This window comes from Anopheles arabiensis, chromosome 3, assembly GCF_016920715.1.
Source record: "Anopheles arabiensis isolate DONGOLA chromosome 3, AaraD3, whole genome shotgun sequence".
Lineage (NCBI taxonomy): Eukaryota > Metazoa > Arthropoda > Insecta > Diptera > Culicidae > Anopheles > Anopheles arabiensis.
The window spans coordinates 61,610,506-61,629,196 of NC_053518.1; the positions used below are offsets into that span (position 1 = coordinate 61,610,506).

The 18,691-nt window shown below is 40.8% G+C and overlaps 2 protein-coding genes across 2 annotated transcripts; one reads left to right on the top strand and one right to left on the bottom strand.

The window, feature by feature from the left end:
• LOC120904049 (uncharacterized protein K02A2.6-like) lies at positions 1–3,986 on the top strand. The gene has a single exon (XM_040313770.1). The coding sequence runs from the start codon at positions 198–200 to the stop codon at positions 3,969–3,971; it is 3,774 nt and encodes a 1,257-aa protein (XP_040169704.1). The 5' UTR covers positions 1–197; the 3' UTR covers positions 3,972–3,986.
• Positions 3,987–12,054: 8,068 nt separating this feature from the next.
• LOC120903862 (uncharacterized protein K02A2.6-like) lies at positions 12,055–16,261 on the bottom strand. The gene has a single exon (XM_040313519.1). It carries the CDS (start codon positions 16,058–16,060, stop codon positions 12,203–12,205), a length of 3,858 nt encoding a protein of 1,285 aa, XP_040169453.1. The 5' UTR covers positions 16,061–16,261; the 3' UTR covers positions 12,055–12,202.
• Positions 16,262–18,691: the final 2,430 nt, after the last annotated feature.

Genomic DNA, 18,691 nt, shown 5'->3' on the forward strand with positions numbered 1-18,691 from the left:
CGGAGAAAGCGATCGATGCCATTGCGGGGCAAATAAAAGAATTTCACCACACGGAGGATACAAACTTCGAGGCTTGGTATAGCAGATACGAAGGTTTGTTTCTTGACGATGCGAAGCGGTTGGATGACGGAGCAAAATTGCGTCTTCTTCTTCGTAAGATTGGCGTTACGGAGCACGAACGCTATATAAGTTCCATCATGCCGAAACAACCGAAAGACTTCGATTTCAAAAACACCGTGGAGAAACTGAAGAAACTGTTTGGAGACCGTGAGTCCATCGTGTGCAAACGGTTTAAATGCTTGCAGCTAGTGAAAGAGCCTCACGAAGAGTACGGAGCGTATGCGTGCCGCGTAAATAAAAAGGTTGTTGAGGCGAAGTTGGCGGGGATAGCAGAGGAGGAAATAAAATGTCTGTTGTTTGTCTGTGGTCTAAAACGGGATGCGGATGCTGATGTACGAGTTCGGCTGCTCTCAAAGATGGAAGACAACAGTGAAATCACGTTAGATCAGCTAACCGGTGAAGCTCAACGCCTGCTTAACCTGCGCCAAGATAGCAACCTTATCTCAAACACTGCGCATGAGGTAAACGCAGTGAGAAAGAATGAGACGAAACAACAAAACATCAAAGGAGGTGGCAAGGAAGCGAAAGCAGTAAGTTGCTGGTTGTGCGGAGGGCAACACTTTGCACGAGAATGTTCTTTTACGTCACACAAATGCGAGGACTGCAACGAGATAGGTCACAAGGAAGGATTTTGTGAAACGGCGTACCGTAATCGTTCTCGCTATCGCAATAACAAAGCGAAGGTAAGGGTGGTGACAGTGAACAAAATCCAGGCTGGCCGAAAGTATGTCACTGCTGCGCTAAACGGACGCGAGCTGAAACTGCAGTTGGATACCGGTGCAGATATCACCATTATATCGCAGGGAAAATGGCGTCAGATAGGAGGTCCCAAATTGAGTCCAGCATCCGTTTCAGCGAGGACAGCTAGTGGAACACCGCTTAAGCTACTAGGTGAGTTTTGTTGCAAAATGACAATTAACAAACAACAGAAAGAAGCGTTAGTTCGTGTTGTAGAAGAGGAACTGTTACTTTTCGGAGCAGACAGTATGGATGTCTTCGGGCTTTGGAAACAGCCACTTGATGCCTTTTGCAACATTGTTGGGTGTGTTAAAGATGCCGCAGCAGCTGTGATTCAGCAATTTCCATCGTTGTTCTCGAACGAACTTGGTCGTTGTGATAAGATGAAAATTAGTCTACAGTTGAAGGATGACGTGAATCCTGTATTTCGCCCGAAACGTCCAGTAGCGTATGCTATGCAGTCGATGGTTGAAGATGAATTGACCAGGTTAGAGCGTAATGGCATAATAACACCCACTGATTCTTCGGAGTGGGCAGCTCCGATTGTGGTAGTACGGAAGGCGAACGGAACAGTCCGAATATGTGGCGACTATTCGACAGGTCTGAATGACGCGCTTCAGCCGCATCAGTACCCGTTGCCGATACCACAAGACATATTTACAGCCATTGGAAAATCAGCTGTTTTTAGTCAGATTGACTTAGCAGAAGCTTTTCTCCAAGTGGAGGTATGTGAAAGGAGCCGTGAGTTGTTGACGATAAACACTCACAAGGGGCTTTACCGTTTCAATAGATTGCCACCGGGAGTAAAGACAGCACCTGGTGCATTCCAGCAAATCGTTGACTCAATGTTGAGCGGATTAGAAGGTGTCGCGGGTTATATGGATGACATCATTGTAGGCGGTGCTGATGAGGAAAGTCATTTGAAAAACTTACGCGCAGTTTTGATTCGTATCGAGGAGTTTGGTTTCAAGCTACGGGCAGAAAAATGTTCCTTTTTGAAGCCCCAAATCCGATACCTTGGACATTTGCTAGACCGGCAGGGTATACGACCAGACCCAGCAAAGATTGAAGCGATTTTGAAGATGCCAGCGCCAACGCAGCTCAGCGAAGTTCGTTCGTATTTGGGAGCGATAAATTACTACGGTAAATTTGTGTTTCAAATGAGAGATTTGCGTTATCCCTTAGACCTTCTTTTGAAAAAGGGCGGAGAATTCCAGTGGACAGCTGAATGCGAAAAAAGTTTTCGCCGCTTTAAGGAGATTTTAAGTTCAGACCTTCTCCTGACCCATTATGATCCTTCCAAGGAAATTATTGTGTCAGCGGATGCTTCATCAGTAGGTCTTGGAGCTACGATCAGTCATCGGTTTCCAGATGGTAGCATAAAGGTTGTTCAGCATGCTGCTCGTGCTCTAACGAAGGTGGAAATGAACTACAGCCAGCCGGATCGCGAGGGTCTTGCAATCGTGTTTGCAGTAACAAAGTTCCACCGCATGTTGTTCGGACGCCGCTTCATCCTCCAAACCGACCACCAGCCGCTCCTTAGAATCTTTGGCTCACGTAAAGGAATTCCCTTGTATACTGCAAATAGACTGCAGCGCTGGGCCTTAGCACTACTTCTTTACGATTTCGCAATCGAATATGTTGCGACAGACAATTTCGGAAATGCCGACATACTGTCCAGGTTAATGGACCGACACGAGAAACCGGAGGAAGACTACGTCATTGCTAGTATCCAGCTAGAGGATGATATTAATCATCTAGTAACCAGTGCTACTCAAGCCCTACCGTTGAACTTTAAAGATTTGGAGCGTGGTACACAAGCAGATCCTTTGTTAAGGAAGGTGTTCCAGTTCGTCCAAAATGGTTGGCCAAAGGGTGAAGAGAAGACTGAAGACCTAAAGCAATTCTTCGCACGACGAGAGGCCTTATCTACGGTTGGAAAATGCCTCTTATTTGGAGAACGGGTTGTAATTCCCGCGAATCTTCGGAATCGAGTGTTAAAACTGCTACACAAGGGTCATCCTGGAGTATGCCGCATGAAGGCGCTTGCAAGAGGGTATGTGTATTGGCCGAAATTGGACAGCGAAATCGAGAATGCAGTGAAGACGTGTCAGTCGTGTGCAAGTGCGGCGAAATCTCCAGAGCATTGCACACCAGTAGATTGGCCAAAAACTACAGGCCCCTGGCAGCGTATTCACGTTGACTACGCTGGACCTATGGAGGGAGAGTATTATTTTCTGGTTGTAGATTCCTACTCGAAATGGCCGGAAATAATACCAACGCGTCAAACCACAGCACAAGCGACAGTTCAAATGTTACGGGGATTGTGTGCACGGTTTGGTATACCAGAAACTGTCGTAAGCGATAATGGAACACAGTTTACAAGTTCGGAGTTCCGTGACTTTTGTATGGAGAATGGTATTCATCACGTGCGGACTGCGCCATACCACCCGCAGTCAAACGGCCAAGCCGAAAGGTTTGTTGACACGTTTAAGAGAGCGGTCAAGAAGATTCGGGAGGGTAGAGGTGAGATGCACGAGGCTTTGGATGAATTTCTTTTCACCTACAGGAACACGCCGAATAGAATCTTGGATCAAAAATCGCCGGGGGAGATGATGTTAAATCGCAAGGTTCGAACGTCTCTGGAGATGTTGCGTCCATCATTTCGCGATATTCGACCAGCGGATCCAGTGGTGGCCGACGAAGCTACTAGGAGGAGTTTCTCCATAAACGACCGTGTCTACGCAAAGCGATACCATCGAAACGGCTGGGAATGGGTATCTGGAGTAGTCGACAAGCGCGTGGGTAACGTAATGTACATGGTCAAAATCGATGGCAGGACCTTGCGCTATCATGTGAACCAGCTTCGGATGCGTAATGCAGAGACCAACGAAGGGCGAACTCAGCAACCAATGCCACTGCATGTGTTATTAGATGCCTGGGATATGTCTGGAACAACGGTGTCAGCATCCTCATCTGAAACAGCGGCAGCGACTACAACAAATCTTGCGGAACGTGAGATGACACCTGCGGATGGTACAGAAGAAAGCCTTCGTCGCTCGACGAGAGTGAGGAAGCAGCCTCCGTGGTTGGAGGGGTATCATCGCAGTTAAAGCGAGGGAATGTTGGAGACGCTAACCCGTCGGCATAAACGCGTTGCGTTGTTTGACGTTTGCTGCTTGGGTCGGAACCGAAGCCAGGAAAGTGCGCGCTCTTTGTAGGCGATCTCCACGGTGTACGGACGTGTGTGTGAACCAGAATAATTTGTAACCCTTTAGAACTATCTGAATTACCGAAATACAAGAACTTTTACTTCGTAAATACATCAGTAACACATTCATTATAACACATTCAGTAAATCAGATCATACCATAGCACCGCAACCAGAAGAGTTCAGGCCGTCCATTCAAACAAATAACAGATGTGACACACTTATCAAAAGCAACCGAAACGCACAACATAAGCAGGAACAGTATGTAACCCAAAGCAGGAACAGTATATGCGTTAAACCCAAAACAGGAACTTAGTGACAAGAACCATCGTTCTTGTCAACAAAAGACAAACGTAACTAGCTGAGTGAAAACAATAACTTTCCAACATAAAACCAGGAACCAAATGTGAGAAACCTTTAACTTCATTTAAGTATAAATAAAACCAACTCCGATCATGGCAAGTCAGATTCGTTCGGACTGTCAAGATAGGACATTACGCTGCCCAAAAATCTTCGCCTTCCAACTTATTTTAAGAGTTTAGTTATGTCCCCCTTCCGAAGGTAAGGCTTCTAAACTCCAACGTTTCCAGTAAGGGAAACCTCCTAAAGGTTTCTATGATCGCCTGGACGATCAAGTGTCGAAAAAGTCCGCTCGAACGAAGTTTTATTCCACCTCGGCTCATGTCAGCGAAACACTGACCTACCGCGACGGTACTCGACGTGCAGTTGTACGATCATCGCATTACATGGCGACCGTATCTATCGTCCGAACATATTACATGGCGACCGTGACCTCAATCTGCAATCGGCAGGCAGAAGTGTAAGCAAATTATTTCAAGTAAAATGTGATACGCACAACGGTAACGTAAAGCTTAAGTGACGTGTGACGAACCAAAAGTATTGTGAGCATAACCGGCATTCGGCGGAAAGTGAAAAAAAAGTGTCAAATGTGCAATTTTTTTACGGAACATTCATCAACGCAGCTAGCGCAAGTAACCCATATGTAAACAAAAGCAATAACGATGAAAGAACAGCTACAAGCAAGTTTCGTACAGTGCAGAATGAAAAGAAAAAACATTTAGTGCAGTGTAAGTGCAAATTGAATGTTTAATTGATGAACAAACATTAACCGTACACAGTGTTGTGAGAACCTACCTAAATGTGTAAAAACGTATTAACGCTCATGCGATCGGTTTACCTAGTAGAGTAACCTTGAAATGGGAAACTATAGAAAAAAAAGCTAACTTTTAACAACAACCCAAGTTCAGCACAGTACAATATAGCAATCTATACGATTCTTGGAGCAAGTGATATGGAATGATAAAGTGCAGTGCAAAACAAGCAGTGGTCAGCGTGATTGAATGGAACAACCGTTCCCAACGTGGAAGACCAAAAGACAAGGCGAGCCCACTGCCCAATATGGATTGGCACGCAAGAATGGACAAGTGTCCCAACTCCGACAGAACATCGAGCGACGACTGATGACATCGCAGAACTTCACATCCAACACCGAGTATGTACCTACCACCGATTAAACACCAAGCACCGGTAACAAGCGTAGCATCAGCAACAGCAACAAAAACAAATACATGCTATGTATTTAAAGAAGGTACCGTAAATTTGAAATATTACTAATGAGGCTGTATAAATTGGCAAGAGTAGCATAAAAAAACAGGTTAGGAATGTATCCCCCTTGCATGTTAGATACAGATAATTATCCACAAAAATGACAAAAGCAAATTTGAACAAAAATGCGAAGGCAAGCCAAACATTAGAGTTTGCGCTGCATCAGACATGCCCAAACGCAAAGAAACGCAAAAGAATCAAGTTATTACTATCAATGATAGCATATTAAAATATTATACCCAGCAAATAATTAAAGAAGTAAGAAACAATTATATTTTCGACGTTGATTTTTTTTGAGCATCAGGTTTAAAAAAAAAAGATAAATACAAACAGTACAGAACATTTTCTATAACCTATATGTCCAGCACAAATCAAAGAAAATAACATTTTTTTATTAAACTATATAATCTCAAACAATTTAACGAAATTGAAATACATCAAAACGCGAATAATGGCACAGTTCAATTTGGAAGACGCTTTGGCTCTTATACCCATGTATAATGGCTCAAACGAGCAACTTAACTCATTTATAAGATCGATACAATTTGCCAAAAAAATGTTTCCAGCAGATCAGGAATCAATACTAGTTGAATTTATTTATACCAGATTAACAGGAAAAGCTGAATCAGGAATAATTTCAAATGTATCAACAGTAGCAGAAATTGTGGAAGATATAAGATCAAGATGCGAGAAAAAGATAGAACTAGGAAATATAATATCCGATATGAAAGCACTAAAGACAAAGAATACAAAAATTCTATGCAATGAGATAGAAGAGCTTACTGAAAAATTAAAAATTTTATATGTACAAAAAAATATACCAGCCGATGTTGCAAACGAATTGGCAGTTAGAAAAGGAGTGGAAACTCTAATTGATAAAATTACAAATATAGACTCAAGAACAGCCCTAACAGTAGGAAAATTTGAAACAATATACGAAGTGACTAGAATAGTAAATGAATGTGAATATAGGCAGAACATCGCACAGATACATCATTTCCAAGGATCAAATAACTATAACAGAAATAAGAATAGGGATTTTCATCATAAAGACACCCTAATAAATTATCAAATATGTCCAATTTTTAATCAATCAATAACTACTCAAACAACATCCAACAACTACAGTTATAGAAATAATAACAACTTTAGTTTCTATAAACGCCACCATCAGTTAAGCAATTGTAGTAGTCAAAGTCAAGTTAACCAAGGATATGATAATCACGAATTCAACTATAATACTAGTAGTCAGAACAAATCCAATAATATCCAATGTTATTATATTAGAACAGAACAGAACAGAAACTATGAACAGTTTAATAGTAATAATCAACTCCATACAGATCATATTTACCACCAAAATGATGAAGATTATAGAAATACTATTGAAATGAAAGACCATGCTAAGAAGTATTATAAAAAGATTAACAGCAAAGCAAACTATAATGACAGAAAATATGAAGACAAATCAAAAAGAAGAAATGCATTTAATAATGAAACAATCAATTATATGAATAAGTCAAGAGACGACACTGAAAGAATAAAAGAAAATAATAACTTAACAAAAGAATATGAAAATGATAGTAACAATGATTATAAACATGAAAACAAACAGCATATACAAATGATTACAATAAGCAATGACAATGAGAAAAATATGGTTGAAAAACAAGTAACAGATAGTTTAATACTGCTAGACAACATGGAAATGAATGATGAAATTAATTGCAACGACAATCATGCAACTGAGCCAAAACATTTGAAGAAAAGAAAACGTAACATTACTTACTTACTTACTTATCTGGCACTACAACCACTTTGCGGACTTGGCCTGCCTCAGGAGTTTCAGAAGCCGCTCACGGTCTCGCGCCTTCGGCTGCCAGTCCGTTATCCCAGCCTTAATGGCGGAAACCTCCACGCCATCTTACCATCTCAGTTTAAGCCTACCACACCTCCTCTGTCCTTGTGGACGGCCTAAAAATACTTTACATCCGTTTCCATGCGTACAACATGGCCAGCCCACCGGAGCCTGGCAAGCTTGATACGCTACACGACCGTAAGGTCGCCGTACATCTCGTATAGCTCGTCATTATAGCGGCTCCTCCATTGTCCTTCCACACATACGGGGCCAAGTATCCTTCTGAGCATCTTCCTCTCGAACGCGGCTAAGAGGGCTTCGTCAGATTTGGACAGTGTCCATGTCTCAGAGGCGTATGTGAGTACTGGTACTATATAGGTACTATATAGTCCCAGCTTCGTCCGTCGCGAACGTAACATTAAATCAAAGAAAAAGTATATAAATGAATTAAACAATGAATTATATTGCCACGATAATAAGGCTAGAAAAATGAATTATTCCACATTATGTGAAGAAAATATGAAAGAACCAAGAAATAATGTTACTTACGACAATATTCTGAAAGAGCTCAAAGAAAAATTTCATAATGTTATCTCCATGCTAAAAGTCATAAGATCTATAAAAGCAGAAAACTCTAGAAACGAACACAACAAAGGAATCATAGGAGAATCTAAATATTTTAGAAGAAAATTAAATATTCCCAATTATTTATCTCTAGATAATAGATCTATTTACATAAAATATTACCCGCCTTAAGAGATAAGAAACGATTATAATAGTAAACCAAATAAGCATAGCTAAAACCGTATCCTAATTAAATGAAAAGAATAACTTCAATCAATTTCATTATTTTCGTTATTCTCCTAAAGGGAGGAGGTGTAGCATATCTGCTATACAAAACTTATTATAATACACACTATCAGCTATAGACACATTGTAACACACTTTGGAAAGCCAAATCACACCATTGTAACACATTCATTATAACACATTCAGTAAATCAGATCATACCATAGCACCGCAACCAGAAGAGTTCAGGCCGTCCATTCAAACAAATAACAGATGTGACACACTTATCAAAAACAACCGAAACGCACAACATAAGCAGGAACAGTATGTAACCCAAAGCAGGAACAGTATATGCGTTAAACCCAAAACAGGAACTTAGTGACAAGAACCATCGTTCTTGTCAACAAAAGACAAACGTAACTAGCTGAGTGAAAACAATAACTTTCCAACATAAAACCAGGAACCAAATGTGAGAAACCTTTAACTTCATTTGAGTATAAATAAAACCAACTCCGATCATGGCAAGTCAGATTCGTTCGGACTGTCAAGATAGCACATTACGCTGCCCAAAAATCTTCGCCGTCCAACTTATTTCAAGAGTTTAGTTATGTCCCCCTTCCCAAGGTAAGGCTTTTAAACTCCAACGTTTCCAGTAAGGGAAACCTCCTAAAGGTTTCTATGATCGCCTGGACGATCAAGTGTCGAAAAGTCCGCTCGAACGAAGTTTTATTCCACCTCGGCTCATGTCAGCGAAACACTGACCTACCGCGACGGTACTCGAAGTACAGTTGTACGATCATCGCATTACATGGCGACCGTATCTATCGTCCGAACATATTACAGGGCTTGGCTTTTGGACGGGATGAATTTAAATGGGTTATTCCAAATATCGGATGTAAAAAATTTCCGTGGGCGTCAATTAGATCTCGCCTTCGCCAACGATGCTACGGTTCGTAGTTGCACCAGTATTCTTGAGTCTTCTTATGCGCTTCTCACAATTGATCGTTATCACCCGGCAATGGAATTGTCCCTATCGATTCCCGATTCGATCCCGGCAATGACGCCTCGTGCTTCGTCTAATTTTTCATTACACCGTTTCTACTTTAAACGAATGGATTTCTTCAACTTCAGCCAAATCATTGAAAGCACGGACTGGGCATTTATCGAAGAGAATAGTGATATCGATGTAGTAGTAAATAAGTTTACCGATATTGTCAATTCCTCCTTTCCCCTATGTTGTCCTCTCCTTTCTCCCCCTCCCTATCCTGCGTGGTCTAATCGAACCTTAAGAGCACTTAGAGCAGATAAAAATCGTAAACTACGTTTATATCGGCGACAACGTACTTCATATTGTTTGCGTATATGCAAATATGCAGCTAGAGCGTATCGCTCTTATAACCGGTGGCGTCACAACGCTTTCTTAATTAGGCTCCAAGATCGCTTCTCGATGCATCCGAGAGCTTTTTGGCGGTACTGTAATGCCAGGGTAAACCCTAATACTATTCCTTCCCTACTTTCCTTGGACGGCGAGTCTGCCAGTTCTCCCGATGATCAATGTAATTTATTTGCCAAACACTTCGCAAGCGTATTCGTTGACCCAAATACTTGTCCCTTGTCTTTGTCGGATGGCCTCACCCATACACCATCAAATATCATTCCTTCTTTTGATGTCGCAATAGATGAGGATGATGTTGCTATGGCTATATCTAAGCTAAAGCTCTCTTTCTTTCTCTCCAGGTCCCGATGGTATTCCTTCATCTGTGATTAAAAAATGCGTATTGATTTTTGTCCCATTACTGTATCGTTTATTTAGAAAGTCGTTAAATTCCGGTTCCTTTCCAATGTTATGGAAATGTGCATGGCTAGTGCCTGTACATAAGAAAGACGAAAGAACTAATGCCAAAAATTATCGCGGGGTGTCATTACTTTGTGCTTCGGCCAAGATTTTCGAATATGTTATTCACTTCTCATTCCTTAAGCGTGTAGTGCATTATATTTCACCTCACCAGCATGGCTTCATGCCCAAACGATCGACCTCTTCTAATCTCATGTCCCTAGTTTCGTTCATTTTCAACAACATGGCTTCTGGTCGTCAAGTGGACACGATTTATACTGATTTCTAGGCAGCATTTGATAGCGTTCCTATCAATTTGTTATTGGCCAAATTTGCTAAACTGGGATTTAATGATTCTATGGTCGCCTGGTTGAAGTCCTATCTAGTTGGAAGATCTTACCGAGTCCGTGTCGTAAATTGTCTATAAAACCGCTTTGTGGGCCTGTCTGGTGTTCCGCAAGGGAGCGTTTTAAGCCCCCTTTGTTTGTCTTGTTTGTAAATGACTGTGTAAATGTGCTTCCCCCCGATGGTCTTCTTATGTATGCGGAAGACCTAAAAATTTTCTTTCCTGTCTCTTCTTCTGAGGATTGTTGTGAACTTCAAAATGTACTATCCTCTTTCTCTGTTTGGTGTGAACATAATGGCTTGCGTCTTTGTCCACTAAAATGCAACACCATCTCGTTTGGTCGATCCACCCGTAAGGTACTTTGGAACTACACGTTGAGAGATATTCCTATCAATCGTGTAACTTCCGTCAAAGATCTTGGCGTCTGGTTGGATGAAAAGCTTACGTTCAAAGACCATATCGACTTTGTCACAAGCAAAGCTTACCGTACTTTGGGCCTTATTACCCGTCTGTCTCATTTTATCCGTGATCCCTTGTGTCTCAAGTCTCTCTATTGTTGCTGGGTACGCCCCATTCTCGATTACGCTTGTGTGGTTTGGTCCCCCAATAATGTGCAGGATATTGCTAGATAGGAAGGTGTTCAACGCAAATTTACACGACTTGCCACGAGGCGTTTTCTTTCGGGTCATGATAATGCAGTAATCCCGTCTTATCCACATCGTTGTCGACTCTTGGGTCTGGACTCGATAAAAACTCGTGTGTATGTGTGTGTGTGTGTGTGTGTGTGTGTGTGTGTGTGTGTGTGTGTGTGTGTGTGTGTGTGTGTGTGTGTGTGTGTGTGTGTGTGTGTATTTGTGTGTGTGTATTTGTGTGTGTGTGTGTGTGTGTGTGTGTGTGTGTGTGTAGTAGTAGTAGTAGTAGTAGTAGTAGTTGTAGTAGTAGTAGTAGAAAGAGAGTGTGCTTTTTAATGTGTATTTGCAAGTGCGCGGGTTTGTGTCTGAAAAACGTAGCTTGCCATGATGTCACATTGCGTTGAAAGTATTCTGATAATGTGTGTTATCATGTGAATTATCGTACGTTTACACTTGGATAAAAACTAACCTCGGACGAAAACGCAGGTGTGCTGTTTCATGTATGTGAATGCGACACCGGTGCGAAATGGACACGCGATCAATAGCAATGAACTCGGCATTCCCTCACAGGTGTTTTCTCCAGTGCACGCCATTGAAAGGCCTTCGTGCATCTCTGCGTTGAACGTTGTGTGCGCATGCAAAACTTGGTGCGTGCATTGATCTGGTGCGCAGTTGTTCTTTTCAATGGGTTTTTGTTTCATGAGCGCGGCAGTATTCTGTTCTCGATTTTGAAGGGAAGACGCTTACTCGCGTACTCGTTGATAGTTTTTATCCATGCTATGTTTTCGCTGCTCGACAACGATGTAATTCATCGCGTATAGAATTAGAACGCAGGCAAAGCACGGGATCAGCCGTGTCCAAGTTTTTAACTATTATAGAGTTGCGTGTTGCTTAATCGAGTACTGTTTTATGACTGACGATTTATTCCTATCCTTACATATACATAGATATACTTATCTCTAACGCTTACACTATACGCTTACACTATACGCTTACGCTATACCTATACTTAGACACTACATTCTCCCCCCTTAAACGAAGTTTACTTCTATCTTGGATATTTCAATCTTGGTTGTCCTTCTAATCTTTTTGAACGTCTTAACTGCGGAGGACTTGATTCACTCCTTTTCCTTTTATGTGAAATATTTACATTTGTTGGTGTTATGATTACATTCTTATTCATTCGATTATCCTTTTTCCTTATTTGGTTTTTATGCACCATACGTATTACTCCATTCAGACTAATCAAGTATCTTAAACCACTTATTTTCTTTTTGACTATTGCTGGAATCCATCTCATATGTTCCTTAAAGTGGTTTTTATAATACACTTCTTCTTCTTCTTCATATTCATCTTGATCCTTTATCACATGGACTTGCTTTCTTGTTTCTTCCTTCGTTGAGACTTGTCTTTCATGTCCTTTTATAGGATTTACTTTTGCTATTAATGTGTGTGGTACATAACAAAATACTCTCTCTGATGGTGTGACTTTAGTTACCGTACATGGACTGTTTCTATAACTGATTAGAAAATGATTCAGCTTCCTTTGTAGACTTAATGGTTTTAATCTCGTATCCAACAAATACTTTTTAAGACTATCTTTTACTGTCCTAACCGCTCTCTCGGCCAACCCGTTTGACTGTGGGTGGTACGGCGGGGACTTACTGACTTTTATACCTTTTGCTCTTAAGAATGACAAAAACTTTTCTGAACCAAAAGGAGGACCATTATCTGACACTATTTCCTCTGGCAATCCAAAACATGCAAAAAATATTTCAAGCATCTCTATGACATTTTCCGCATTAGTGCTTCTCATAATTTTAACCTCCATGAACTTGGAAAAACTATCGACTATTATGAATAGTGTACTATTTTCAAAAAAGAAAAAATCGATATGCACTCTCTGAAACGGACGCGTGCATTGTACCCATTTCGTTGTGACTATTTCTTTTGGTACGATTTGTCTACACTGACAGACTTGACATGCTTTTATGTACTGTTCAAAATCTCTATCCATATTTTTCCACCATACGAGTTTTCTAGCTGACATTTTCATTCTTACTAACCCATCATGATTTTCATGGAATAGACTGACTATTTTATCTTTTAGTTTATCTGGTATTACTACTCGATCGTTGAAAAACAACACTCCATCTTCGATTGCTAAACTGTTGCGAACTTTAGCATAATCTTTCAATTCCCAATTCACATTATTTGACCATCCGTACTTCACATTTATGTAGACTTTATGCAAAATACTATCTGACTTTTGGAATTGTTTGACCAACTCAATATCTACAATTGAGGAAGACGACATCGTGTTTAATTGTGTGAATTCATCTTCTATCTCTAAAACTTCTGCCAAGGGTAATCTGCTTAACCCATCCACATGACTCATACATTTCCCTGGTCTATGCTCTATCACGTATTCATAATTCGCTAATAACAATGCCCATCGGCTCAGCCTAGCTACTGCTATAGAAGATGTTGTTCTTGACGGTTTAAATATTTCTTTGACACCTGTATTATCAGTTACCAGTTTAAATTTGATGCCGTAAATGTACTTGTGAAATTTTTGGACACCAAAAATAACAGCTAATGCTTCCTTATGAACCTGAGCATAATTTCTCTGTGCTTGAGAAAGAGTTGTTGAAGCAAAATATATAGGTTTTTCTACTCCTCCAATTTCATGAGACAACACTGCTCCTAACCCGTAAGGACTTGCATCCACTGCTAATATGACAGGTTTTTTTGGATCAAACGGTACTAAAATGTTGTTGGTAACTAACATTGCTTTTGTTTTCTCGAATGATTCCTGACACTCCTTTGACCATTCATATTTTTTCTCTTTGCGTAGAAGTTCATACATTGGACTTAGTATTGTTGCTAGATTTGGCAAAAACCTGCTGTAGTAGTTTATCATGCCTAGATACGCTTGTAATTGCATCACATCTGATGGTACCGGTGCTTTAATAATCGCTTTTACTTTCGACTCATTCGGTGTTATTCCGTTCTTTGATATTTTGTAGCCTAGGTACTCTACTTCAGTTTTAAAAAATTCCGACTTTTTTTCATTTATCTTTACTTTATGAATTTCTAGCTTTTTTAAAACCTCACATAAATTTTCTTTGCATTGTTTTTCGTTTTCTCCACCAACTAGTATGTCGTCCATATACGCAATGCCTTTAGTATTTAACAATATTTGATCGACTATAGCTTGAAATATTGCAGGTGCTGATTGTACTCCAAATGGCATTCTAGTGTACTTATATAAACCCTTATGTGTATTTATCGTACACACATTTTGAGAACTTTCCGATAGCTTAACTTGTAAATACGCTCCTGTTAGATCTATTTTGCAAAACACTTTCCAATTTGCAATTTTTGCCAAAATATCATCAATCCTCGGTAATGGGTAATGTTCAACCGAAAGGTACCTATTTATTGAAGCTTTTCCATCCAAGCAAATGCGTACAGAGCCATCATTTTTTCCTACCACCACTATAGGACTCGCCCACGCCGATGTACGTGTTGGTACAAGTATACCGTCATCCACTAATTTAGTTAGGTTGGCTTCTACTTTTTCAATTAGAGCGAACGGCACTGAATACGCTTTGTGAAATATGGGTGTATAGTTTGGCTTTAACACTAAATTCGCTTCAAATCCTTCTATCGCTTCTTTATGATCACCGTTTGTTAAATTCGGAAACATTTTTTTTATTTCTTCAAGCCATTTATCGGTATCAATTTGATTTAAATTAAAACTTTTTCGCCAATTAGGAAATAATATGTCTAACGCATCACGACCTAGTAGAGGATTCCCTTTGTTTTCAGTTGCGATTACTGTTATTTCTAGACTGACCGTTTTACTCTTTGTGCTTACATTTACACATATTTTTCCTAACGGTACTACACGTTGACCCGATGCCGTAATAAAACGCAAATGTGTTTGTTCTAATTCGATATTGGCAAATTTTTCGTTATACACACTCTCCGGTATGACTGTATTACACGCACCACAGTCTATCTCAAACGCAACGTCTTTCTCATTAACTTTTAGTACGCACACTTCTGGACTACTAATCGCGTTATCATCGAATATGCGTGTTAGTGACACATCCCTATATTCCGATCGCAAACTATGCACGTTAGTATTTCGGCAACACGACGACACATGACCATACTTCTTACAAGTGAAACACTGCCACATACGCGCAGGACATGTCTGTGGATTATGCGCTCTTCCACATCTGTAACACTTGCTCTCCTGCTTATGCGCACTGCTCTGTTGATGTATAGGTGTACTGCTTCCACGGTAGTAGTGCACTTTCGGACCGACGCTTCTTTTTGGCGCACACTTTATCACCGCCATCTCCCTCGGTTTCTCCTTCGCTGCAAACGTTTCGTTTTGTTCATCTGCAGCTTCCCACGTTCTGGCGATATTTTCTGCACTCTCGAATGTTAAATCCGACTCTCGTAGAAGACGTTTTCGTAATCCTTCATCTCGAACACCAGCTACTAGTTGATCTCGCAAGCATTGTGCTAAACAGCACGTGAATTTACACGATTGTGCGAGTGCTTTTAGTTCAACGATGTACTCTGCAACCGACCGATCTTTTTGCAGACAGTTTCTGAAGTTAAACCGTTCCGCTACTACGTTGACTTTCTGTTCCAGCTGCTCTTGTAGCTTAATGCACAGCTTCTCATAGTTCACCGTTTTTGGCTGTTCAGGCAACACCAGCTTTGATATGAGGCTATACAGCGACGCTCCACCCAAGGTCAGCAACATAATCGTCTTCTTCGATGGTTCCACCTCGTTTACTTGGAGAAAAATATCCATACGTTCCAAGTACTCCCTGATGCTCTCGCCCATGACAAATGGTTCAATTTCACCGATTAACGACATGACTTTAGACTTGTGTACTTTGACTTTTTCGGTAGCTTTATCCTCGTCGCCAACTATTATAGAGTTGCGTGTTGCTTAATCGAGTACTGTTTTATGACTGACGATTTATTCCTATCCTTACATATACATAGATATACTTATCTCTAACGCTTACACTATACGCTTACACTATACGCTTACGCTATACCTATACTTAGACACTACATTAACCAGCCCGTTCTTGACGGTCCAAGCAAGCAATGTTAGTAACAATGGGTCGAGGTAAACATTGTACCGATTATCAGCGCCATATGATAAAGCGAATGGCGGCTGCTGACATTAAGCGCAAAACGATCGAGTTCGTAATGGAACGATCGAGCACTTTTGTGGCAAACGCGCTTCGGACAACCGTAACGTGCTTAAACAACCGAAACGCGCTTGGACAACCGAAACGCGCAAGTCAATCGGACGTCTTCAGAAGACCACGGCGAAAGAAGACCGTAAAATTGGTAATATATCGAAAAAAACTGATCGCGAGGGCAGTGGTCCTGCTTATTACATCAAAAACCTAACCCACAACACAAAAAACTACTAACAAAACTATCCGAAACGACCTACTTGTGAAACAAACACACACACCAATATACATTCACACATACATACACACACACACACATGCACACACACACACATGAACACACACACACACACACATACACACTCACACACACACACATGCACACACACACAAACACAAACACACAAACCACACATAAACCTGTCCCAACGGGTGCATGCTGCGTTGAAAACACTAGGGTCCTATCATTCTGTCCGATACTGTACCCACAAAAAATCATGTACAGTGAACCCTCTCTTATTTGACACCTCTCCAATTTGAAAATCCTCTCTTATTTGAACATTTTGCACAGTCCCTTGATTTCCAGTACATTTTTGTTCCTTTAATTTGGAAAACCTCTGAAATCTGTGTCCCTTTTATTTGTGTATGGTGTTGCCATGGTTATTGAAAGATGTATGCTCAAATTGGCAATCCTGTTCGCAGTTTCCTATAGCAACAGTTAAGGCTGCATACTAAATGTTCTGTCTCTTTCTTCTTTGGATGGACCTTTCATTCACTTTTCACCTCTGTAATTTGAAAACCCCTCTTATTCAACAGTCCCATCGCCTCTCAAATAAGAGAGGGTTCACTGTATAAGTAGATCTAGAACAGCCTGCCAGAGACATTCATCAATATACCACACACTTATGGCACACGCAGCTATACGATACTTTCCTCCTTGCAATAGTATTTTAGTAAGCAAAATTATAGAAATGCTAAATGTTTACCGAGCGTAATATATTTTTTTCACATCGGCACTATACAAGTGTATCAAAAACACAAATGAAATTGCTCGTTATGTGAAATTTTACTCGTTAAGAGCGATTAGGCATTTAGATTTGATTGTTATGCGAAAAACTCGTTCTGCTAGATCGAAGAAAAAAACAGTAATCTGACGGAATAAGGAGAAGAAGTAAGGAACGAGTCATTGAAATAGGGATCGTTAGCACTGCATACCGTTGGTGTGATAGGGAAGGTTAAGTAATCTCACTGGTGAAGAACGCGCGATGGGGCATTATTTGGATTGTATTTGTTGGAAAAACAAAGTAGACCATTGCATATACGACGGGTATAAAAGAAGCAGCTAGCTTCAGTGATGTAGTAGTTTAGTATAATAAACTGTAGAGACACATTCTAAACTCATTAGGTTATGGGCTCTCCACGTCCCTAACTAGTGTGTCGCGGATATAAAAGGGATTCATTGAAGATAATTTTATTGTTGGTGGTCGTGTTCATTCCGGTCGATATTATCGAAGTACTCTGGAAAAATCAACATGGAGGAAGAACGAATGCAACGCGTGTATCTTTTTGATGTAACGAATTTTTCAATTTGGAGTTTTCGTATGGAAATATACCTGGAAGAATTGGGGTTACTCCATTGTATCGAAAAGACTCTGGAAGAGGAAGATTTTTTTCAAGTGGATCCGACGGCAGAAATTGAAGCGCTAAATGCAGAAAAACGGCTAAAACGGAAGCAACAAGATGCGAAGTGTAAATCGGTTTTAATTCATAATTTTGTACTTTTAAAATGGTATGGATTTATTATCTACAATGTAATATAATGTATAAATTAGTACACTCATACAACAATAACAAACGGGATTGAAATACGTCCGTCGTACGGGCCGGTCGGGAGCGAAGAGCCGAAACTTGTCACTCTCTCGCTGATAGCGCGTATCATCGGGAGTGATCGGCTTATCCGTCAACCGATCGGCAATCGCGACACAGGGTGATCCCAACATCCCTCCTCTTTAATCACGCTGGTACGACTCCATCCACTGCGGTTGTCTTCGAGCTCGCGAAGATCGGCGTAGAGGCTGTACCGGCGATGGTGATCCGCTATCTGCTGTTTCAAAACCAGGGGATGCAATCGTTTCCGTACTCATCTCTGACAATGGAGAAGTGCATAACAATGAGCCGGACGACGGTGACGATGACGATGACGATGACGATGACGATGACGATGACGATGATGACGATGACGATGATGAAGCTGGCGATGATGATGATGAAGCTGGCGATGACGATGATGATGA